The sequence below is a fragment of the Penicilliopsis zonata genome (assembly GCF_001890105.1).
Source record: "Penicilliopsis zonata CBS 506.65 unplaced genomic scaffold ASPZOscaffold_20, whole genome shotgun sequence".
In the NCBI taxonomy this organism is placed as follows: domain Eukaryota; kingdom Fungi; phylum Ascomycota; class Eurotiomycetes; order Eurotiales; family Aspergillaceae; genus Penicilliopsis; species Penicilliopsis zonata.
Genome location: NW_019208928.1, coordinates 207,316 through 230,527, shown reverse-complemented (window position 1 = coordinate 230,527; position 23,212 = coordinate 207,316). Strand labels below are relative to the sequence as shown.

The 23,212-nt window shown below is 53.2% G+C and overlaps 11 protein-coding genes across 11 annotated transcripts; 5 read left to right on the top strand and 6 right to left on the bottom strand.

Moving 5' to 3' along the window:
• Positions 1-23: 23 nt before the first annotated feature.
• Positions 24-1,415, top strand: ASPZODRAFT_154721 (hypothetical protein; the record flags this gene model as incomplete). Its single annotated transcript, XM_022726122.1, has 1 exon — positions 24-1,415. The coding sequence occupies one exon, from the start codon at positions 24-26 to the stop codon at positions 1,413-1,415; it is 1,392 nt and encodes a 463-aa protein (XP_022577769.1).
• Positions 1,416-1,781: 366 nt separating this feature from the next.
• Positions 1,782-3,317, bottom strand: ASPZODRAFT_19663 (hypothetical protein; the record flags this gene model as incomplete). The annotated part of the gene is made up of 3 exons (XM_022727449.1): positions 1,782-2,735; positions 2,800-3,246; positions 3,309-3,317. 3 exons carry the CDS (start codon positions 3,315-3,317, stop codon positions 1,782-1,784), a joined length of 1,410 nt encoding a protein of 469 aa, XP_022577768.1.
• Positions 3,318-3,865: 548 nt separating this feature from the next.
• Positions 3,866-6,484, top strand: ASPZODRAFT_19662 (hypothetical protein; the record flags this gene model as incomplete). The annotated part of the gene is made up of 1 exon (XM_022727448.1): positions 3,866-6,484. One exon carries the CDS (start codon positions 3,866-3,868, stop codon positions 6,482-6,484), a length of 2,619 nt encoding a protein of 872 aa, XP_022577767.1.
• A 270-nt stretch (positions 6,485-6,754) lies between these two features.
• ASPZODRAFT_154719 (hypothetical protein) lies at positions 6,755-8,020 on the bottom strand (the record flags this gene model as incomplete). Its single annotated transcript, XM_022726121.1, has 6 exons — positions 6,755-6,786; positions 6,863-7,163; positions 7,243-7,438; positions 7,512-7,636; positions 7,704-7,743; positions 7,827-8,020. 6 exons carry the CDS (start codon positions 8,018-8,020, stop codon positions 6,755-6,757), a joined length of 888 nt encoding a protein of 295 aa, XP_022577766.1.
• Positions 8,021-8,838: 818 nt separating this feature from the next.
• On the top strand, positions 8,839-9,933 carry ASPZODRAFT_146276 (hypothetical protein; the record flags this gene model as incomplete). The annotated part of the gene is made up of 1 exon (XM_022725168.1): positions 8,839-9,933. The coding sequence occupies one exon, from the start codon at positions 8,839-8,841 to the stop codon at positions 9,931-9,933; it is 1,095 nt and encodes a 364-aa protein (XP_022577765.1).
• Positions 9,934-10,150: 217 nt separating this feature from the next.
• On the bottom strand, positions 10,151-10,704 carry ASPZODRAFT_146275 (hypothetical protein; the record flags this gene model as incomplete). Its single annotated transcript, XM_022725167.1, has 3 exons — positions 10,151-10,324; positions 10,452-10,501; positions 10,572-10,704. The coding sequence occupies 3 exons, from the start codon at positions 10,702-10,704 to the stop codon at positions 10,151-10,153; spliced, it is 357 nt and encodes a 118-aa protein (XP_022577764.1).
• Positions 10,705-11,211: 507 nt separating this feature from the next.
• ASPZODRAFT_74756 (hypothetical protein) lies at positions 11,212-12,230 on the top strand (the record flags this gene model as incomplete). Its single annotated transcript, XM_022729991.1, has 3 exons — positions 11,212-11,239; positions 11,313-11,551; positions 11,613-12,230. The coding sequence occupies 3 exons, from the start codon at positions 11,212-11,214 to the stop codon at positions 12,228-12,230; spliced, it is 885 nt and encodes a 294-aa protein (XP_022577763.1).
• A 535-nt stretch (positions 12,231-12,765) lies between these two features.
• On the bottom strand, positions 12,766-15,091 carry ASPZODRAFT_146273 (hypothetical protein; the record flags this gene model as incomplete). Its single annotated transcript, XM_022725166.1, has 5 exons — positions 12,766-12,882; positions 13,359-13,428; positions 13,487-14,163; positions 14,234-14,728; positions 14,840-15,091. The coding sequence occupies 5 exons, from the start codon at positions 15,089-15,091 to the stop codon at positions 12,766-12,768; spliced, it is 1,611 nt and encodes a 536-aa protein (XP_022577762.1).
• Positions 15,092-16,005: 914 nt separating this feature from the next.
• Positions 16,006-18,732, top strand: ASPZODRAFT_74795 (hypothetical protein; the record flags this gene model as incomplete). The annotated part of the gene is made up of 6 exons (XM_022729992.1): positions 16,006-16,105; positions 16,261-16,823; positions 16,893-17,102; positions 17,199-17,243; positions 17,303-17,404; positions 17,512-18,732. The coding sequence occupies 6 exons, from the start codon at positions 16,006-16,008 to the stop codon at positions 18,730-18,732; spliced, it is 2,241 nt and encodes a 746-aa protein (XP_022577761.1).
• A 910-nt stretch (positions 18,733-19,642) lies between these two features.
• ASPZODRAFT_1184708 (hypothetical protein) lies at positions 19,643-21,471 on the bottom strand. Its single transcript, XM_022721196.1, has 3 exons — positions 20,974-21,471; positions 20,053-20,903; positions 19,643-19,996 (listed from the first exon to the last, which is right to left on the bottom strand). The coding sequence occupies exons 1-3, from the start codon at positions 21,077-21,079 to the stop codon at positions 19,835-19,837; spliced, it is 1,119 nt and encodes a 372-aa protein (XP_022577760.1). The 5' UTR covers positions 21,080-21,471; the 3' UTR covers positions 19,643-19,834.
• Positions 21,472-21,863: 392 nt separating this feature from the next.
• On the bottom strand, positions 21,864-22,891 carry ASPZODRAFT_146270 (hypothetical protein; the record flags this gene model as incomplete). The annotated part of the gene is made up of 2 exons (XM_022725165.1): positions 21,864-22,763; positions 22,817-22,891. The coding sequence occupies 2 exons, from the start codon at positions 22,889-22,891 to the stop codon at positions 21,864-21,866; spliced, it is 975 nt and encodes a 324-aa protein (XP_022577759.1).
• Between the last annotated feature and the right edge of the window lie 321 nt (positions 22,892-23,212).

Genomic DNA, 23,212 nt, shown 5'->3' with positions numbered 1-23,212 from the left:
CTTGTTTACCGTTGGCCACTCCTATGTCTTCTTTCGCGGCGCGCCCTAAGAGGGCAGCCGAAGACTTTGCCCGCACGCACCATCACGACGATGACCCTGATGCACCCTCTTCGCAAAAGAAGCCCCGGTTTGATCTACGCAATCCGTCAGCGCTGGCCCCCGATGCGCTGGAAGAAGATGCTGTCCTGGATGCAGATGAGATTGGCCGTCGTGGGCAACAGGTGCGACGAAAAGCCGTCAACCTAGATGGCTACGACTCGGACAGCGAGAACGAAGGGTTTTCCGCACGGATCGAAGAAAAAGCGAAAAGAAGCCGGCAAAAGCATGATGCAGAAGACGATGATATCTTTGCCGAACTCCAGGAAGATTTTGGCCCCGAAGAGATCGATGGGGATGAAGCATTGCGCAAGAATAAGAAAACCGTTCGTTTTTTGCGAGACGATGAAATCCAAGGCCAGGTTGCCTCGTCCCGAGGAGGAAACAGTCTCCGGGTAGATTTGAGCAAAGGAGGAGATGAGATTATGGTGGAAGAAGAGGAAAGCGACAGCGATGTACCGGAGGAGGAGCGCGCTAGGGTGACATCCGGCATTGACGAGGAGCTTGGTGCTGGCTCTAAGAAGAAACATGCGCCATTACTTGATGCGTTTAATATGCGCGCCGAGCAGGAAGAAGGTCGATTTGACGACCAAGGAAATTACGTGCGTAAAGCGGCCGACCCAGACGCCATGTACGACTCCTGGTTGGAAGGGGTTTCGAAAAAGGAAATCCGACGCGCAAAGGAAGCAGCTGAAAAGAGGGAAGCAGAAAGGAAAGAAAAAGATCGACAGGCGGACGAAGTCTTGAATGCAGACCTACTGGGAACCCTTATTAGCCATCTGCATCGAGGAGAGACAGTGCTAGAAGCACTGGCTAGGCTTGGAAAAGGGCTACATAAGAAGCCCAAGTGGCAGACAAAGCAGCGCAACAAGAACAAGTCCAAGCTCAACGGAGATGGGGCTGAAGACACAGAGATGACAGAAGATAACCCCGAGGAGAATGCCAGGAAAAAGGCGATTGACACCGTGACCGGTGCTGCCGATCTTCTTATGACCAGAGGACAGGCAGAGATCTACGATACCGAGCGGGAGTTGCTGACTAGACAGTATCGGCGTGAGACAGGAGAAGACTGGGTGGAACCAGCAGGTGAAGCCGATGCTGCCGGGCATGAGAGCACTGCGAACACTGATCGTGTAATGGCAACCCCAACGTGGGAGTACCGGTGGTCGGATGCTCGTGATGGAGGCAATATCCATGGACCCTACGAAGGCTCCATGATGCAATCCTGGAACCAGGCCGGGTATTTTGGCGAAGGCGTCGAATTCCGCAGGGCTGGCACTGCAGACGACTGGACCGCGATCCCAGCCAGCTTTGTGTAACTAGTGGCTATTCAGACGACATGATATTGTATATTACTAATAGGGTCTTGCGGCGGATACGTGTATCTGGGATGCCAAAGTTTTGATTATTAGTCGAGCCATGAGCTCATTTTTTGTTGGGTCACTTGATTCTAGCACCCTGTTACCGAATACCCAAGACAAATCAGCTCTGCAAAGCGCCAGTACTACATATCATACATCATCTGATGTGAGAAATAACAAAGAAAAGAAACCGAAGAGCAGGAAACGAAGAATGATGAGATAATGCTCCTTTTCCAGTGGCCATCTTGTCGATATCTAAAGACAATCCGACCCGAAGCCTCAAACGCTCATTCACGCCTTCGCCTAATATATGCCCGTGATGACCTAAGAGATCTCCATGGCGTCACCGTTGGCGGCCGCTGAGAACGTAACAGCACCTTGATCACCAATGAAACGCTGCTCGTAGGTTTGGACAAACTTGACGCTTCGTGCAGGGTCATAGAATAGCCGGTAGCTGCGCTGAACATCATCAACACTGACGTCCTTGGCCTTCCTCTTTTGGCTGAGCAGATGAGAAGTCGTGATAATATTACTAGCATACCGGAGGCCGGACTCCTGGCCAATCTTTGTCAGGAGAGCCAATGCGTCTGGTGACAAGTCGATCTCTTCTTCTTGTGCGCGGATGGCAAGGATTTGTCTGATCTCGTCAGCAGGGTAAGGCTGCGTACTGACGATAACAACGCGGTCGAGGAAGTCGAGAGGCAATCCGTGTGGGGAGGTGTATGTTGTTCCACGAATCCGTGCCTGGCCACGATTGCTCGCCATGATGACAATTGGTGCAAGCTCGGCTTCTAATGCACGGTTGATGTACGAGAAGCACTCAATATCGAGCATGTGGACCTCATCGATAAATAAAACACCGGGGATGATCTCCGCCTTGCCTTCTTCTTTCCACTCGGCAACCTTGGTATTGATCTGGTCTCTAACCTCGCTCCTGATCTCGCCCGTATCACCGGAGAAAAGTGCGAGGAAGCCCTGTGTGCGCGAGTTGATCACATCGATTTCGTGAAGGCTGACAGTGTGCACAATCTCCTTGCGAACTTGAAGCTCGCCCTCGGGACACTGGACAAATTTGGTGTCGGCGCCCATTGCATCGTAGTCTCTTGAACGGGCGTAGGAGCGACCAAGCTTGGTAATCTTTCCGGAGGACTTGTCAATCGAAATAACATCACCGGCCATGACCCTTTCCTTGGTCATCGAGTCTATCATCTTAGTCCCCATGTCATAGATTGTCTCCATATCCGTAGTCTTGATCGTGAGTTTCCCTTGTTTGTTGCCCTAGAATGGGTTATTTTTTGTCAGTCTCTCCGCACGAGGCCACGACTGAAAAGAATATGCTTACTCCGGTGACGCTTCGGTCGATCTGGATCTCAACAACCTCACCCTCGATGATCTCACTCTCCTCCTTGATCCGGACACCAATGGACTTGCGGAACGCTTGTGTGAGGGCTTCTGTTTTCGACATTTCCATGGAGAAGATTTCCGAAGCCGCGAGCATCGTAAACGGTACGTCGGATCCAAGCGACTGCGCCATACCCATCGCAATAGCTGTCTTGCCAGTGCTAGGAGGCCCTGCGATCAAGACAGCACGACCGGCAATCTTCCCTTCCTTCACCATCTGTAAAATCACCGCAGCAGCCTTCCGCGCCTTCTCCTGGCCAACAAGGCCCTGAGATGCTGCGCGGGGCTGCAAGGAGTCCACATCGACACCTAGTCCTCTGATGTGAGAATGGGCAGCGATGAGGTTTAGACCGCGGAGCTCTTTGGTCTCCGCAATAGTGGAAATTGGCTGCTTCGGGCGTTAAAAGGCTGGGGGAATTTTTGGCCATGACAGGGAGCGAGGGCACTTACAGCAGCCATAGTGGCCGATTGAAGCAAAACGCGAGATTCAGAGGGTTGGAGATGAGGAACTGACTGAGATCTCACAGCACGTTCAATCTCTCGTCCGGACAGGAAGAAAGAGAGCAGCAGCAGCCCTCACCGCCAGGCAGAATCGCAATGCCCTCACTGGATAAAATACTCGCTTTAGCATGGATTCGCTTCCCGGTAGCCTTTGTTACCTATCAAATGTGTTTTTCGACGTGTCTCATTCTTTTCAGATAGAAGATCCTATTTAGGGGGGTCGTCTCTGTCCTTGGAAACCACATTTGACGCGGAAACGTCGCGTCTGCGTTTGCTTTTCGCGTCGTCCTCCGCTGATGCCCGTTCGTTCTAAATTCGTTTGCTTTGTACCTCCATCTTTGCGAAGCGCTCGCCTACGCCAATTCGTTCTGCCTGTTGAATAAGGGCCACCGATCCTGGAGCATCCGACGCCGTATCTCTTTGTGGCTGTCCGCTTAATATTCCATCTTCCATCCTCAGGTCTGGGTGAACAGATGGCAGAGGCCATACATACTGCGATTGTCTGAATGCCTGAGAACATGGATATAGACGCGCCTCCTGGACCCTCAGAGGCAAGGTCGATCTCACGCGATCCACGCCTTATTGCTCAGTCGCTTCCTCCCATTCCGAGGACCATTCCGAGGACCAATTCGTGGAGTTCTGGCCCAACTCGTCCGAATGTTCCCAGCGGTCAGCAAGTGTCCGCTCTCTCTCCAGTCAACCAGCAAAATTTCCCTCTCGCCAGTTTGCCACAATCAATATCCGAGTTTGTACTTGCGACAGTAAACCTCGCAAATTACAAGGCTGAGAAAGAGAGGCTGCAGAAGAAAAAAGCGACCACAGATGCAACGCTGAGGAAGGCTCAAGCCCACACAAACTTTCCGGCAGTGATTTCATACCTCCAGCAGATTAGTAGAAACGAAGATGTCGATTTGGCACGGATTGATGAGTCGATGAACCGGCATTTATCGATCTGCCGGCAATTGGAAAACACCATCAGTACGACTATGAACCAATCACAGAGTTCTTCTCAAGCAAATGAAAAAGTGTTGAAACTTGAAGCCGAGTTGGAGAAAGTCCGGTCAGAAGCCAGGAAGATGCACGGGGAACAAGCCAAGAAGATGGACGAGGAACTTGTGAAGTTGCGACGCTCTGATTCCGAAAACCAAATGATGAGAACAACCACTGGATTTCTACAAGACAGGGTCTCTAAACTTGAGGCATCTCGCAAAGATATTGATTCACATTTTGGAATGGTGGAAGAACGTCAGCGCAACATTGACAGTCTTATAAAGCAGACGGGCGATCAAGAAGTCTCTAGTCACAGACAATGGGAGTCCATCGAGCGATTGAGATCTGAGTTGGATAAGACTACGAAGTCCTGCGGCTCAACTACCGATTATTTGGCTCAATTCAAGAACGAGGCCTCGAACCAGCTCAAACAACTCCACAAGGAGGTGGCTGACCACAGAAAGATCCCTGTTGAAATTGCATTCGTCAAGGAGCAGATAAAGAAGCTGGCTGCCGCGCATCCGCAAGAGCTTGCTGCCAGTACAGAGCCACTGAAGGAACAGATTGCTGCCCTCGACAGCCGTATAACCCTACTAAAGAGTACTATACCTGATGTCCAAAAAATTCCAAACCTACTTCCTGTGAACACCGTTGAAGTGGGAACCCACAAGCTGGGGGAAAACCCTCATGGGAACGGGGTACTTCCCATGAACAATGATGAGACTAAGTATTTGAAGAGGCTTGAGGCTCTAGAAGAAGGCATCAATGCTTTAACCGAAATTCGTTACATGGCAGATGAATTCAATCAAAGCGAGCATCATGAGTTTAGGCAAAAACTAGAAGCACATACTGCAGAGCTAGCAGAGCTGAAAGCAAGCCGTGATCAAGTCTCTTCCAAACTTGTCAGTCTGGGCCAACAATCCGCTTCTACAGCCCAGGCCTATACCCAGATTGCCGAGCTGAAAACAAGCCGTGACCAGGTCTCTTCCAAACTCATTCTTTTAGAACAACGGTTGTCTTCTGCACCCCAGGCTCATACCCAGGTTGCAGAGCTGTCCAATACGCTGAAGACTTTTGGCCAGAAACTCCACACAGTCCAGGTTGCACTGCATTCCCTTGAAACGAGGTACAACAATCTGACCACAGAGCCAATTGTCAGGAGCATGGTGTCAGCGATGCAAGAAATGTACCCCGCTCAGAGTGTTCTAATAGAGCATGTGACGGCATTGAAGAATCAGCTTGATAGTTTACCCTTAGACCGGTGGAACAACTCTCCAACGGAGATCGCAGCTCTTCGGACTCAGCTAGAGGGACTTATTCAAAGTAACAAAATTTTGAAGTCGAATACGGAAGAAATAAACCAGATCAAGCGAGAATTTTCAAATCTCTTGCCGCCTCTGATAACACGGGTTGGAAGATTGGAGAACGACTCCCAGCCGAAACCGCAGCTCTCCGAGGTTGAAACAAAAGTCAACTCACTAAGCGAAAGGCTAGACGCTCATGCTACACGCTTTGATGGACACCTCAAATCTAAGGAAACTGCTGACGAGATTCTCATCCAAACCTTCAACTTGGAGCGTGACCGATTGAATGCAGAACTGAAGGGGTTACACGACGAATATCAAAGCCTGGTCAATGTCCAAGAGGAGCTTCGAACACAGGTATCAGAAGCACTGCAGCCATCAAATCTTGTCCATACGCAAAGGATGGACGATTCGGCTAGGAATTCGAATGATACTCGAATTTCTACTCGGCCAACTTCTGCCACACGAGGTTCTGCTCAGCCAGGTTCTTCTCTGAATTTTGGACTGGACGGGCAGATTGATCCAACAATTTCGTCAGGCTCAGACGGCTTCTCAAGTGCTTCGCGTTCCCCTAAAAGAGAGCCGAATTTCGATGAGAACCAGACGGATATCCGATGGGAGGACCCCATGCAAGGAGATTCTTCCTCTTTCAATGGGTCACAGATCGAGAAGAAAAAGAAGAAGAAAAGGCCTCGGCATTCGGGCGTCTCGGGCGAGAACGGCCTACTAAAAGCCACCACCTTGATGAGACCAGAGGAAGATCCCAAAGCCAAAAAAAAGAGAAAGAAGAAGCGAAAAATCAACCAGGAAAACCCGATCCTAGTCGAATAGCTGGAGAACGCCCGCCTTTTCTTCATATGTTTTAGGGATTGGTATTCATACTACGCTGCATCGCCTGACCAAGACAGTCGCTAGAGTCGCTACCTTTGGGATCATCAGCATGTTCATTGGATGTGGAATATTGATATTATTGTTCTAATAAGGGTTTGTCCATAATATCCATGACTCAAGTGTATGATTTATATTACAGGATAGTTTATTAAGGGTAATGGTACATATCTAACACCACCCTCTGAAAAGCACGTTCTATGTTTTAAAACGTCAAGATGACTCGGTCAAAAACTTGACCACCGCTTGATGCTGTCAGCAATTTTTCTATAATAGAATAGTATAATAGTGCTGCTGGAAGGGATGAGAGAGTTAGCTCACCTTGTCTAAAGGATTCGGGATTCTCTGAGATCAACCAATGGCCCGCCTCTACATCGACGATCTGAGCCCGGGGGAAGAACCGTCTGATCGCCGGGACGGTCTCCTCGCCAACATATCTGCTCTTGGTGCCTCGGACGAAGAGCGTGGGACCGTTGTAAGTCACGGAACTGGGATCGCGGTAGGGAAAGTCGGACATCTCACTCAGCGCCTCTCCGAGCACTGAGACAGGGATGCGGAACTTCATCGTGCCGTCTTCATCACGGACCAGATTTGTTAGGATGAATTGACGAATTGGTAGAGACTGGTTCAACCAGCTGTCAGCTTCAGAAGATACTTGGTCTATGGAGAGAGAGAGGGAGAGAGAGGGAGACTAGTTATACCTCTTCGTAGTCTTGAAGGATCTTGTCTGCGCTTGACTGGCTCATGACCCGCTCTGCCTCGATATGCTCCATGCCTCGAATGTACGCCCCAAAGTCACCCTTCAGAGGGGCGCTCACTGGAGCATTGTCGACGGGGATCAAAGCAGAGACAAGGCTAGGGGACCGTAGAGCAACAGTCATGGCTGCTTTGGCGCCCCTGTGACGAACCATGAACCCGCCAGCTTGCATACATAGCGAACTAGCTATGCCAGAAACACAACAGTACTTACATAGAATGGCCGATCAGGACACACTGGCCCAGTTTCTGCTGGTCGATGAACTCTTCCACATCCTCCGCCATGGCGGTGTAGTTGTGTTCCGTTGAATGGAACGAATGGCCATGATTCCGGAGGTCCTGCAAGCCATCAGCCCCCAATCTTCCCCCCTTAACTTCCAGGTCTCACTGAGAGTAGAGGCCTTACCACTGTATAGATCTGGCACTTTAAATCACGCGCCAAGACCCTAGGTGATGCCCGATCAGCCTTCCCTTCTCCGCTCAGATGGCGTGGTTCGAAACCATCCCTGTTCTTCTTCTGAGGCCATACCTGGAGATACTCCTGTTGTTCTGTTTCGAGCCGAAGAGCCCATGCAAGAACACAATCGGCTTACGCATCGCCTGCTCATTCTCTGGCCCAAACACCTGGAACGACAGATTATCCGCGACGGCTCGAGATGTCGAGAAGGCTCGCATGCCGGAGACGCGGCGGAAAGCAACGCGTATAGGAGCAGAGAGAACCATCCTGGAATCGTTGCCCCCCTTTTTCCTGCTTTTTTTCGGCACAAAGTTTTGGTTGATATGCTGGTCCAGCAAGCTCGACGAACTGATGGTACTAAAGTCAGCACATGGAGGCCACGCCGAATGACTAATCCCAGTGTTGAAGATGGACTTCGGGATGTCTCGGGCCGATCGCTCTTCGCATGTTCTTTACGGGCTACAAATTACAATGTTCTCCGTACGGAGTACTACCTCTTCGTACAGGTGTCCCGAATAGTCTAGACCTTGTATTCTCCTCGGTGCTCCTGTGGTTGCGATATCTGAGAGGGCTGGTCTAAAATACGTGGATGCCTAGATGAAGAGCCAGCTAAGTTGGAGACGACTCCCTGCAGCCTGATCGTAACTCCACCAACCTCGAAGCACTGACAATGGTCTACCATACAGATTGTCCTGTTTCCCTTTTGGATACGGTGAGTTCATACAAGATGGGATACGAAGACGAATATCAATCTTGCTCAGCTGACTTTAGGTTTAAGTCCAGGCACCAGCTAGAGCATCCATGGATGAGGCTGACATCGAGACAATGCACGCCATGATTTGGATGTGACGAGAGCAAGGGGTTCCCTCTGGTTCTGACTCATTTGAGAAAGAGAACCTCGGATAGGTCTCCAGTCGTTATTACCCAATGATATGTCATTTATCACGGAGTTGTCCAAGGTTGCATACCTGCAGCCTAGACGGCTTTACAACATATATACCAGCCCGTCCACCAGGGACACCCAGTGCTCTGCAAAAGCTGGTCTTTTCTAATATTAGTCGATGTGCTAGTCTGAATTACCAAGATGAGTTCGAGTCCAGAGACACCGTTTAGCAAAATGGATAGTTTATTTCCCAGAAAGAGACGACGACCTTCCTTCGAGCTTTTGTTCAAGGACAACAAAGAGATGGATCCAATGGAGGTAAGGATCTATATGACATGCGGGGACCGCCAGCAGGTCATAGATGGCGCCGAGGACGACCAGCTCATCGAAGCGCCTTCAAGCCAATCCATGCCGGGCGACGGCGGTATCTACAAGGAACCGGAACCAGTAGACAGCCTCTCCGCCCGACACACTATAACTCCCAACAGCCCCAAGTATGTGCCGGCACTCGTGAACCGACGAATATACCCTGTTACAACCCTGCCACCACGAAACTGGGTTGAACTCGAGAGCAGCCTGAAAGAAGACCAGCCGGCAGCGGAGCCGCAGGAGGAGTCCGTTTTGATCCTCGAGGAGACGGCGAAACGGGTGACAAGCGTGGGGTTGGTCTCACACCTCATGCTCCCGATGATCATCAACCTCAAGGCGATTCTCTACCAGGAGAACGTGCGGATGGCAATCCAAGCTGTATGGAAGACCGATATCTCGTTCGTCACCACAGGTCTCCCGACTTTCGATATTGCCGACCCCTCACCGACGTTGACAGTCGGGTATAATCTGAAACACGTGAAGCTGCCGTCGAAAGTGATGGATATCCTGGGCAGCTCTGTGCGGCCGGTCGCTTGCGACAACAGCCTAATCGTTCCCTGTTTCACGCTGGAAGTCGACGAGGTGCCAGAGGTCGCGGAGCGAAAGAACTTACTCAACGCGGCGATAATGCTCCGGGCGCTGCGGTGCCTACGGACGTATGCGGGAATCAGCGAGACAACGGTGCGGCAGACATTCGACTGGCAGGCGACGGTGCTGACTGCGACGCTGTCGAGAAACATGCTCGGTCTACATTGCCATTACACGACGACGAACACGGTGGGCGCGGTGGAATACCACGCAAAAACCGTCAAGAAGTGGCCTGTCCAAGCCACGACGGCGCGCGAGGGGATTAAGTACGTGCGCAACGCGGTTTCGTGGGCGATGCGGCACAACTGGCAATGGATTCCTAAAGATTTAGAAAGTTGAATCAATCTACTTGCTATATATTATTAAATCACTTATTCTTTTTTATGGATACATAATGGTTATAACTTGTAGTATATGTGGTATCATTTCTGTCTTCTCAAGTCTATTTATTATGCCCTGAACCCGCAATGGCACAAAACGCCCTCTAATCTTCTCCTCTAGTGATCTATACCTGTAGTAGTATTTGTATTCTCACATCATCCTCATTCCAGTTGATTTAGCTGTCCAGAAGAACCGGCACGTTCTCGACCAGGTACTCGACGATAGCGTCCGGGCCCTTCTCGACCTGCAGGCCGGTAGGGATGGCGTGCAGCTTGATGTTCGGAACAATCTCGCGGGCGATCGAGTGGATCTGCTGGGCTTCCTCGGCGGTCCACATGGAGGCGCTGAACTATTGTGCTTGTTAATAACGAGGTGCTTGAGACAAGGATAAAAAGACAAGGATGATCAATTATAATCCTTGCTTGTTACCCCTGTTGGGTAAGATAAGATAAGGGGAGAGGGAGGGGGAGGGGTACCAGAACGTCAGGCTTGAGCTTGGTGACGGTGGGAGCGACCTCTTCAATCTCTGAAATAGCGAGTTAGCAAGGTGTTCAATGGATAAACAATGCGCTTTTATCAAGGTATAATCAACATACTCTCGCAGTTCGCCTCGTGGATGATGGTGTAGCGGTCCTTGAGAGCCTCGATGAGACGGCCGATGAGGCGCTTGGCCCGCTCAGGCGCGGTGTTGACGGTGACGAGACGGAAGGGACCCTTGGGAGCAGACATTGTGAAGCTGTGTGTATCTGGAAGATGCAATGGTTGGGGGGATTCTTGTGGTGCTGCGATCGATGACGGTGCGACTATTTAAACACCAAGAGACCGCCGTCAGTAATCTTTACCCGGCGTGGCCATGCTGAAGGCGACTCCGAAAGTCTCCACCACGCCGGAGTCGGAAGCAAGTCTGGGTGACCCATGGAGTGGACAAGTAGTAGCAGATAGAATGGTTTGGATAAGTGGATTTCGCTCCAGATCTGTTTGGTTAATGAGTGACTCCGTCCGTCAAGCAAGATGACTGTTGTTTGGCCCCCCACCAACCCCGCCTTCCATCACAATCGCCTTTTGCGGTTCTCGGCCGTGCTGGGAGACGCTGCCGGGGTAGAAATACTCCGTCTCTTGCAAATAATAGACTCCTTTGTTTTCCTTGCTTTATTATTTTCCTCTGATATCATCCTGCTCTGTTTCCTTTTTATACCACTTGCGTCTGTTTTGATAAGCCCGTTGATACCTCACACCATGTCGAAGATTGCGTCCACCTTCTCGCGTAAGGCTGAGCTTGTTTCTTTCCTTTCTGTGGTATCATATTTTTCGGCTTGCTGACATCCCCCGACAAACAGGCCTTGTGCGCTTCGTCCCCAAATCCAACCCCTCGAAGATCCTGATCGGAGAGCCGGTTGACCCCCAGGTTGATGTCGGCCTGGCCCTCTACCAAGGCAAGGAGGTCACCGTGCGGCCCTTTTCGGGCTCCTCGGTGCTCAGCCCTGGCCAGAAGACGGAAGCCGTCGAGACCATTGAGCGGGTGCTCTCTCCTTTATCGCAGGCGGAAGTTGGCACTATCCGCTGTGTTGGATTAAACGTGAGAAGAAAAAAAAAAGGAAATAAATGACTTTCTGATAACCTATGGCTAAAAATGACAGTATGTCTCTCACGCAGCCGAAATGGCCCTCCCAATCCCCGACGTGCCGACGCTGTTCCTGAAGCCGTCAACCGCCCTGGCGGACCCCTTCCCGGCCCCGACGGTGCTGCCTAAGATCACCCAGGTGGACAACACAGGCGACTACGAGTCGGAGATGGCGATCGTGATCGGACAGGACGCCAAGGACGTCAGCGAGGCCGAGGCGCTCGAGTACGTGCTCGGCTTCACGGCGGCCAACGATGTCTCCAGCCGGACGTCGCAGATGAACCAGAGCCAGTGGTGTTTCTCCAAGGGGTTCGATACCTCGTGCCCCATCGGCCCTGCTCTCGTCTCGACCGCCCACTTCGCCGATGCCTCCAAGTTCCAGATCCGTGGCCTCAAGAACGGCCGCGTCATGCAGGACTGCCCGCTGACCGACCTCATCTTCAGCGTCCCCAAGCTGGTCTCCTTCCTCAGCCAGGGCACCACCCTGCCCGCCGGAACCATCATCCTCACCGGTACCCCGCCGGGCGTCGGCGCCGCCAAGAAGCCCCAGGAGTACCTCAAGGCCGGCGACGAGTTTGCCGTCGAGCTGCTTCCCCACGTCGGCACTTTGATCACCAAGTTCGAGAACAACTAGAACAGTATATCTATCTATAGTATATGATCCACGGAATCCACGATATAGAATTTACACTACTACATACACACTCAAGACTTACGGAGTAAGGTCCATTAAGCAATGACTCGCTACTAATCACCATCTCGTAAGCAATGATAAGACGTCTTCTCCACCTCCCACAAACCCCACGCCCACGCCCACGCTTTCTCCACGCGGATAACAGCACGGCAATAGAATAGAGAGGTTGGATGGAGATAGTCATAAAAACTGAGACGACGAGGGTAACAGATCGGAAAATCATACGAGTAATAGCACAGAGTATACCTTTCCCATGAAGATCTGCAACAGTACGAATCCATCCCTGTAGCTGACACGTCCGGATATGATTTTTTCCTCCCAGGAGTAAATCTACTCCGCTCTCTCCTCCTCTCCCGAGCAATCGCCGATTCTTCACCGTTTCGGCAGCCTGAGCGAGTCAAAAGACAGTCGGTCAGTGTAGTATGTATGGAGTAGTTTGTAGTAGATTAGGTACGTGGTTAGTCTATCTAGTAGTCTAGTCTGGTCTTAAATAATCGGAGTCTAGGGTAGAGTCGGGATTATTTCGAGAAGAATTCGGCGATGACTCGGTTTCAGTAGTAGTTAATAGATCCGAGGTATGTAAAGTATTCATCTATATACTGTTCAGTCTATTCTATGAATGCAACGCCTGCTATGCAAATAATGAGTGGTGTCTGTATGCCGTGTTGGTGATGGTGATGGGGTGGTGTATTATTTACATCGGGAAGTGGAGTCTTGTCATCCTGGATAGCTCCCGGCAGTCGTCGTGCTACATGCGCAGCTTCATGTCTTGACTCCCGAGTCGATCAGGCGGTTCTACCCGAGTCTCGCCAGATCCTTTGCCCTTTCTTTCTCGCTTTCGTACTTTCATCTTCTCTCTTCTCTCTTCTCTCCCTGTTTCGTCAACTCATTTCTCTCTCTCTCTCTCTCATTTGTCTTGAACGTGTCATCCCTTCCAAGAGTCAATACTAGTATCATTCAACATTCTGACCTAAAATTGACTGCTTTTCAAGATGTGGTCCGTTAATACTCATTCCCTCGCCAGACGCGTCCCCTCCACTGCAGAAAGCAGGTCGGGATGACACTGACGCCGACGAGGAGAGCGGCACCCACACCGGCGCTGGCGGCAATGCCGACGCTGTCGAACATGTCGGAGAACCTGAGGCAAGCAGGTTAGTGGAGCAATTAAAGTTGACAGGTGAAGAAGAGGGACATACCAGAATGGGCCGATGAACCCCCAGACTTGGCGGACAAAGGTGATGAAGACGCCGACGCTGGCTGCTTCCTGCGGATAGCAGTCGACAGCGTACGTGACCATGACGGTGGTGACGATCTGGTTGCCGACAGCACTTACGGCGGTGCCCACGAGGGGGGAAACCTTCCAGTGGCCAGTGGGGGCTTCCTGCGTGCACACCAGGAAGATGATCAGGCCGATGATGGTGAGTGCAAACCCGATGTAGCTCAGCCACAGCCGGTACTCAGGTTCGGGTCTGCCCTGGATCCGGCGCGCCCGGCGGTTCATCCACGAGTCAGACAGGGTCCCGCCCATCTGCTCGCCCAGCACTGAACCGATGATGACGCCGATAAACTGCAGACCAAGCTGCTCGCTGTTGAGGCCGAATTTGACCTGCAGCAGCTGTGGCACCTCGACGGTGATCAGCACGCTACCGAACAGGAACACCATTGCGTACGCCGCCGCAGGCACAACCACCGACGGACGCCGGATCATGCTCAGCGGGTACACGAATTCCTTCCATGACAGGGGGGTCGGGTCAATCCGACGGAAGGTGAAATACTGCGACTTCCAGCCAAGCTTTTCCGTCTCGACACCGCTACCAATGTACCGAGTCTCGGGACCGAAGAAGAGATACAAAATAAATTGCACACCGTTGATCTGGAAAAAAAAAGGGAAAAAAAACGTTAGTCAAGGAAGGTGAAGCCAAAGAGGTACCCGGAAAACATACAATGGCAAGCACCCAATAGATCCATCGGTAGCCGGCGTTATACGCGACGAAGCCGAAGATCAGGGGTCCGAGCGGGACGCCGACAGTGACCATCAGGGTCCAGACGCCCATGAAACGAGCGCGATCCTTCTTGAAGAAAGTCTCCATGACGACGGCGCTACCGATGGAGCCAGCGGGCGAGATAAAAAACGCGACCAAGGCGCGGCAGGCGGCGGTGGTGGCATAGGTCGAGCTCTTGGCGCAGCCGATGTTACAGACGAGACTGCCGACGAGTGACAGCAGGAAGATGGGCCGGCGACCGAAGCGGTTGGAGATGGGCTTCCAGAAGAGTGGCGCTCCTCCCAGGATGGCGATCTGCAGCGAGGTGAGGTAGCTGGCACGCTGCATCGACACGCCAAAGTCGGCGACAATATCCGAATACGCAGGGATGATGGCGGCGGCGGTGAAAGTGCCCATGCAGGCGTGGAACGCCACCAAGACCAGGTTAATCGTTTTCTAGAAGGAATGTCGCCGTGTTAGCACCAGTCCGAAGCCCCTGTTCGCCTATTCGGCAAGTTTCATTGGCAAATCCAATCGCTCCTGGGCGCCGACTACTGTTCAACTAACCTTCCACGTCGGCCAATTGTAGGGATCGGCAGGTCCCATGCCAGGAACAGGATCGAGCTCTAGGGTGCCATGTCTCTCCAGCAGATACTCGCGATGCTTGCTCGACAGCCTCGCCGTGATGTCGATGACCTCCCCGGGAAGACCAGCTTCCGCATCGGCCGTCTCCACGAAGTCTGTCTCTACTTTGGCGGAGATCTCGTTCATCGGATCGACCGCCCGAGACGAGGTGGGCTGCATCTCGAACGAAGCCATATCGGAAGAAGAAAAAATATATAAAAATAAATCACAGCAGAAAAAAAGAGAGAGGGAGAAAAAAAGAGCCTGAAAAAAAAAGGAAGCCAAAGGCGTTTATCGTAGTGGTGGTGTGGCAAGAGAAACCTTGGACCTCTACTGACTCTCCCTCTCTTTCTATTCTAACGGACCGTGAGAGAGTTTATATTGATATTCAACTGTATCTCACTCTCTTGCAAAGTCCATGGAGCAGCAGCAGAAGTGCCTTAATCTCGTGTGTTATGCAGGGGGGGGGGGAAGAAACCACGAACAGCAGCAGCAGGAGCTGGAGGAGCTGGAACCCTGACCAAGGAAGGGGGGGGAATTGCTTAGCCCTGGAAGGCAAGCGTGACAAAAGGACGGACGAGGGCCTTTTCACCCGAGCGCCGTTTTGGGGATAGCGCGGCCAGGCGAGAGGAGGGGACATATCGTGGGGACGGCGAGTGCGGAGGCTTCTCCACGCGTCTCCAGGGAGATTCTCCGCTTGTGCTGACGCGGCGAGCCAATAATGGCTGGCTCGATGTCATTTCGCTCCGACGGACGGAGAACGGGGGTTACGGAGAAGGCGGATAGCCCGGATGAGCTGGGCTTTCGGGGTTTTCTTACTGGAAGTCTACGCCATCGACAGCGACGGTCCTGCTGGTGACACCGGTGACACCGGTGACATTATTATTACGCATCAACTAGTTGGGTAGCGATGGGTGAAGAGTGCGGGTGGGTGGGCGTTTTTGTGCATTTGCTCAGGAGCAGGAGCAGGCGCTGGATGCCTCAGGCACCGATTACACGTGCCCCACGTTTCTTCTTTCCCCTCGTCCGTTTCTCCACGCTGTTGCGGACGTCGGAGGATCTTGGTACGCCGCAACGTCGCACGGTGATGCCTGCAAAGGTCGCCCAGGATGACAGTACCAGATCACACCACGCCGACAGGGAGCAAGAAGTTGGTCTGTCGAGTCTGTCAGAAGGGCTTCTCCAAGGCCGAGCATCTCAGGGTAAGCCGTCGACCCGCCCCCCGTCGCTAGGAAAAAACGCTGTGGGACAAGAGAAACGACTTTGCTGACGCACGCGGGGGAATAGAGACATGAACGCTGCCGTATGGAGTTTTCCTCTTTCCTTCTCCCTGTTCTGAAGTGGATGCTGACGGATATTCTCAGATACCGGGTCGAAACCCTATGTGTGCAAAGAGTGTCGCCGGCCCTTTGCGCGACAGGACGCCCTGACCCGCCATGAGAGACTGCACGTCCGCTCGTCCGTCCATGCGGCCAAGCAGCAGCAGCAGCAGCAGGAATCGCAGAATGTTTCGCATCCGGGCGCCATGCTGTCGCAGCCGCCGGCACCGATCGACGTGATGCCGCCCTGGGAGACGTCCAGCACGTCCACTGCAACGCCCCTGACGGGCACTACGGCAAATGCCTCGTGGTCGGAGGCTGAGTCGGCGCAGGCGTCGAGCCTGCATAACGCGGCGGTCGAGTTGGACTTTGCTCTCGTGTGGCCTGATTCGGAGAGTTTGTTTCAGAGCATCATGTCCTCTGACTCGACAGACCAGTGGCAGATGCCCTTGGGCACCTTACCTTTCCCACCTGTCTCGCAAGACGTCGGGGCCATGAACTTTGGCTCGCCCAACTCCTTTGACGATCGCACTTCATCGATCGGATCCATTCCCTCCGGGGGTGGCCACCAGGCTGTCCGTGATGTGACGGAGATGGTGACAAGTTCGGTGCGTGTGGTGCCTTCTTCTTGGTGCTGGCGTCCAGAAGCGACTAACTTATCTCTCGCTACTGACCAGTCGTCAAGCGTTACCGCCGCCGTCAAATCGACCTCAATCACGTCTGTGTTCCTTGACGAATGCCTCCACATGTTCTTCGTCCGATTCATCCCCACATTTCCGATCTTGCATCGTGCCACCTTCGTCTTTCGCGAATGCACTCAGCCTCTCCTCCTGAACGCTATCGCCATCGGATCACTCTATCTAGGACCGAAGGATTCCGTCGCCAAGGTCAGTGCTTTTTTCCCCCATGTTCCCTCCATTTCCTCCCCTGAATCTTAATCATGCATGACCCGACTTGTATCATCTGCTAACGCATCCCTGCAGGGTGAGGCATTATGGCGCTTGGCCCACACGGCTGTGGCGACATCGGTATGTTACCTCTGCTGCTATATCGTATTCTAAAATTTATACCCGGTTAACGCGCGTAGTGGCAATCATTAATCACACATCGCGCACCCTATGACTCCTGTAAGGGTGTCCAGCTGCTCATCACTGCCTTGCTTGGCCAAATATACGGTGCTTTGTCCAAGGTATGGTCTGGTCGTTGCATTTTTCACATGCAAGACGCCCTCGTTTCATTTTTATTTATTATTTTTTTTTTTTTGAACAAGTAACATCTGACGGGAAAAAATGGTAGAACCGAGCAATACGAACCACCAGCCAGGTGTTTCGTCCGCTGGGCTTCTTCTGGGCCAGGCATGGCGGCATGCTAGATAGCGAACCGTTCCCGCTGGAAAGTCTCCCCGCCGCCAACGCGTCGGCCAGCGAGAAGGAACATATCTGGCGCATCTGGGCCGCACGGGAGATCCAGCAGCGCGCCTTGCTGGCCTACCATGTGCTGGACGGGCTGGTCGCGCAAATGTCTGGCGACGGGACCTCTGTTCGGCACGTCAACAATGGGCTCAGCCTGCCCTGCAGCGCGGCGTGTTTCGACGCCAGCACGGCTGACGAGTGGCTGGTCCACATGCGGTCGCAGAAGGTGGGCAAGCCTTCCTTCCGGTTGGTGTTTCGGTCGCTGTTCCCCCCAGCCCCGAGCTTCAACCAGACCGACCACCTCCCCTTCTCCGCCTTCACGCTGCGCGTGGTCCTGGAGGGGATCCAGTCGTTGGTCTCCGACTGCGACGAGAGCGAGCTGGCGGCCGTCGGGGTGCCCGGCCGGTCGGACGTGCGGCGCGCGCTGGCCCAGGTGCACGAAACCATCTCGATGAGCATGCACCTGTCGGCCGCGGAGCGGCTGGAGATCCTGCTGCGCTGCCACACCATCTGCCTGGACACGGTGATCAACTCGACGCTGCTGTGCCGCTACGTGTGTCTGCGGTATAGCGTTTCGCAGCAAATCTCCGGCGGCTCGCGCTCGATCCGGGCGGGCTTCGACCTGCACAAATGGGTGCACACCGACGACGCCCGGCGCGCCCTCCTCCACGCCGTCGCCATCCAGGACATCGTCGAGCAGCTGCCCCGCGGCCGCGCCCACGTCATCCACATGCCGGGCTCGCTCTTCGCCGCCGCAACCATCTACATTGCCTTCTCGCTCGCCGGGGTCGCCACCGTCCAGCTCCCGCGCACCATCAGCTGGCAGGACGCCCTCCTGGGCCCCTTTGATGTCAACCTCGACCGCTCCCCCTCCGCCACAACCGCCGCCGAAATCCAGTCCGCCGCCGCCGCCGTCTCCGAGACCCGTCGCTTCATCGACGGCGCCCAGCCCAACTCCGCCGCAGCCCTGCTCACCGGCGCCGTCCGGAACCTCCTTTACGAGCTCAACTCCATGCAGAAGCTCTTCCGCTGTCTTGCCTCCCAGTGGGGGATTGCCTCGGACATGGAAGACATTGTAGATCAATGGATTACCTTGTGTCATTGATCAACACTTTCAACGCTCCCCTTTCTCTCTCTCTCTCTCTCTCTTTCTCTCTCTCTCTCATGACGAACAAACCTGTTTTACGAGGCGTTTAGAGGTCCACGTTTTTCCCCCTTGCTTGACTGTATATACGATTGACCCCGAGTTGTGATTTACCTATTTAGGTACCTAGGTATATATAGTTCCGTTGGGTATCTAGCTAGCTACTGATTGCGTTCCAAGCATGTCTAGAGCAGACTACCGTATTGTTGGTGGCTAATTCAAATACTTTCATAATCATATACACAGCGCATACCAGTAACCTATTTTTTTTTTTTTTTTAAAAAAAGTAATACTAAATGTAACTTCCATTCTGGCTAAATACATGTAAATGCAGGACAGCGCTGAGACCGGATGGTATAGACACGTTATGAGAAGGAGATGAGTAGAACTAAAATGCAAATGCAGAATGCGTAGGGTGTATCGTTTCATGCAGGGTATCTATCTTCTCAGCCTGGAACCCAAAAATGGCAAAACAAAAATGGAAAGAAAAGAAAAAAAAAGGGACGCCGGCATGCAGTGATGTAAAGGAGGATGTGGTATGGTATATATGTGATATGAAAGCGTCGGGGGCAGTTGTGGTTATGGTTATCATCAGGTTTAATCGTCGGTTTCGATTTTGCAAGGGTGGAGGGAGAGCCCCCGTGCGGCAAGTTGCTTTTCCAGTTTATCCTGGACGATAATGTCGACGTAGCGGGTCAATACGCCCTGCAGACCCTGAAAGAGGGTCTCGACGGCCGTGGACATGCTCTTGACCACGCCCTGGAAAGCCTCGTGCTGCTCCGGGTTCTCGCAGTAGCGGGCCACGTTTGTGCGGAAGTCTTCGGTCGTTTTCTGCACTGTGCTCGCCGTCGCCTTTTTGAATGCCGTGTCCAGCGCCGCTTGGAACCGAGACCGCGCAGATTGCTCTTCCGACTCCGTTGCGCTGGTGCCGGTTTCGTTGTTCATGCCAATCCGGTTGGGAGCGACGGGCGTGGCCGCCGAGGGGTTCGGACAGGGAAACGTGCGGCGTCCGCCCAGCTGCGAGAAATTGTCCCTGCAGGTGGGTATGCTATTATTGAGTCCTTCATGTTGAGTCGTTGTAGTCGCCCTCAAGGCAGTCGGGTTTGATGTGGTGATAGGGTGGCCGGTTCGAAAACGTTCGACCCAAGGAGGTCGAGCCTGGTAAGTAGGCGTAGGATAAGGGGCAACGGTGGCAGCGGCAGCACCGGTAGCAGAAGTAGTAGCAGCAGGAGGAGGAGGCGACCGTTGGCGGTATCGCTGGTGATGATCGAGGGCCGAGGCTCGGTGAGGCGAGCGAGACCGAGACCGAGAGCGCGATGATCGATAGCGGGCATTGGAGGCGCTTCGTGTTTCGCCCCAATAGAGGAAGAGAGGCTCCATCTCCGCCGGCTGCGGGTTGTTGGTGACCCAATCACGGATCCGTTTCTGCGTGTAGGCTCGTTGAAGCTCCCGGTGGGCGACCTCGAGTCGCTGGCGTTCCTCCTCGAGCCGTTGCCTCTCCTCTTCCGCCGCGACTCGGGCCTTCTCTATCTCCAGACGATGCTGCGCTGCCTTCTCCCTTGCATTGCAACCCACGATCCACTCCTCAACCTGGCGAAAGACCTCGTTCTGCGGAATATGGATTGGCGGGTGGTCTCCTTTTCCATTGGTGAGCCAGTCCAGGTACTCCTGGTAGTTGCGGACATAGGTCGCGATGCGGCGGCGGCACGACTGCCACGAGTACGTGCGCCCGCATTCTACGAAAAACAACTCGGAGATCTTGATCCAGAAGCTTTTAGGATACTCGGTCACGTCGTAATTCTCCATCTGGAGCATACACAACCGCACCAGACACAACTCCTCCTGTGGGGTGAGCCGCCGACCACGGCCACACCCGGTCGGCGACGAGGTCGTATCATCGGCAGGCTCTGTCGCCATCACAGGCACTGTACTCTGGTCCGGTGTGGGTAGTTGCTTGAAATCTAGCGAGGGCATGGCCACGGAGGCGGGCTTAGAGCCTGTCGGGGTGGGCTGACCACCGGGCGGCGAGGGGCCCTGCGATTGCGGTGAGGGAGCCCATGGGTACGCAGTTCGGGGGGCTGGCAGGTTGAAGAGGGGCCTCTCGTCGCGGGGGATCGACTTGACGGACATGGCTGCAGGAAAAAAACAATGAGTCGGAGAAGAAGAGAAAGGCTAAAAAGATAAAAAGGGGGGGCTACTCACTCCATTTTATCTCGATGTGCCGCCGTGAGATGCTGGGGATCGATCGAGCGGCGAATTTTCTCCTGGCCCGGGAAAACGCCGCGTCTCGCGTGACGGCACGTGACATCAGGCGGGAGGTTGAGGGTCGCGTTGGGCATCACTTGACGCTTCATTCCTCCATGTCGGAAAAGAGGATCGGGGGAAAAAAGATGGATGGCACGACAGACGGCGGCTCCCTTATTTTTTACGATGATTATTCGTCCGCCGGCTCCCTCAGGCAAGGGTGATGTCCAAGGTGAGTCGAAATGCGCAGCATGACACGTCGCGGAGGTTACAACGGTTACGTACGGTCAGATAATACTGGACAGCGATCTACCACATTCCTCAATTCGTGACTCGCCAGGGGAAAAAAAAAGGTCAACTGGAATCTCGGAAGAAAATAAACTCAGAGGATGGAGTAATTATAAGATTCAGCTCGCAAGACAAGGTTAAGTCCGAGGGCAAGTGCCGGCTGAGCCATGCTCAAACCTGCTCGTTCGGCTCGGTACGGCTGTCTCGGATATGAGCTACGGAGAACTCGCTGTTAAAAAAGTGGCGAGTTGTTGACTGTAGCAATTGTCTCACGCCACTATTTAGCTTTAGGAAGCGGATTGCTTAGGTGATGCGAACAGTAAAAAGTGGACTATACGAAGTTACGAAGTGTTTGACTTTGTCTGGAGGATTCTGGCTCGAAGGATCTGCGCACACGTTCCTATTGCTAAAAGGAGGATGCCTATTATCAATAGTCGTAGTCTATCGAATGGAGAATACAATGACCGAGATCGCCTGGAAATTGCCATGGCAGAAAGGGGGGAGAAATACAAAATTTGTCCACACAAACAAGCCTGCAACAGAGAGAGATAGAGAGAGCCTCAAGCAGCACCCCCATAGATATCATCCATGTCATAGGCTGCATCCTGGGAGAAATACATGCTTTCGATGCCCTGCATGTCGAATGCGTTCCCTGAAGGATGATGGGGATGGCCATGATGAACCTCAACATGGTTCACCGCCAGATCTCCATGTCCGGTCCCCACCAGATCAACGCCACCATCGAGTATGCTGCTGGAATAATGCAAGGACGTTGAGGATGGAGGTGATGGATATGATGAAACACTTGAAGCTGCGGTATTGGTGTGCATGTGGGTGGTGCTGTCGTTATTCTTCACGCCAATATAACCGTTCGACCGACTGTCCACCCGCTGCGACAGCTGCCGCCTCGTTGCAAACGTGCTCGAGAAGCTTGCCATTGGGATGTCAGTTCCCGCCTGCTGGTTAGGCTGTACGGGCCTGTTCCCCGTGATTGTCACTAACGATGCTGCCTCAATGGCCTCCCGCTTGACCTGGGCCGTAGTCGGTTCCGAGTCTGCGTCAAGGTCGATTTCCTCTCTCTTGCAAACGCCGATATCGTTGTCTCCATCGTCGAGACAAATCGCGTCCAGGAGAGTATCACCCCGGCTGCTTTTCGTGGGAGTCATGTTTAACTTATCGAGAGCCATAGCCATCATCTTGCCTTTTCCCGTCGAAGATCGTGGCGTTGACTTGCTGATTCCACTTCGTGGACCACGCGGAGTACGAGGTCCCCGAGGCGTTGAAGGAACAGATCCGGAAACCCCCCCTCCATTTCGGCCACGAGGGAGGTCAGTGATCCCGCGTGCCTGGGCCTCTTCCTTCAGCTCCTCAGCCATGCGACGGTAGCGGCGGAAGCGGCCTTCAATTGCGTCGTATGTTGCCCCCTGACCGAACATGAGGGCCATCGCTTGGTACTCAAGCTGAAAAGTCACCACCCGCAGAAACCAAGATAGAACAGATAGCGTAGGCTTACTTTGAGAGATGGATGTGCTGCTACAAGTGCTGCAATGAGCCGATCGGTGGCTGCGGTTTCCTTCCAATTCACCATGATTGTGGCCGTTGAATAGAAAATGGCAAATTTCGATGCGAAGAGGGTCTTCAGTCGTGTAGAGCTCCAAAGCACTCGAAGGAATAGAATTAGCCCAGGTCCGCAGCTGTAGAATGAACAACAATCAATCGTGGATAGACTCACGCTTTATAGGATGGAGTACACGGAATGCGTCTCGACCAGGATTCATTTACCTAGCGCAGCTGGCTAATGTCACAGAGAGCAGCCAGAAGGTAAGAAACGACATGTCGGTCACTCCTCTCGCTCCCACTGTGTGGCCCTCTGCATCTGAGGGTACGACAGAGCTGCAACTCTTGTCGA

Excerpts from the sequence above, each read along its gene's own strand:
- ASPZODRAFT_1184708 (XM_022721196.1), bottom strand. The coding sequence starts at position 21,079 with ATGTCACGTGCCGTCACGCGAGACGCGGCGTTTTCCCGGGCCAGGAGA. Across the intron at positions 20,904-20,973 it reads GCACATCGAGATAAAATGGA|CCATGTCCGTCAAGTCGATC; the intron begins GTGAGTAGCCCC and ends TTTTTCCTGCAG. Across the intron at positions 19,997-20,052 it reads GGTCTCGCTCGCCTCACCGA|TGCTACTACTTCTGCTACCG; the intron begins GCCTCGGCCCTC and ends TCCTCCTCCTGC.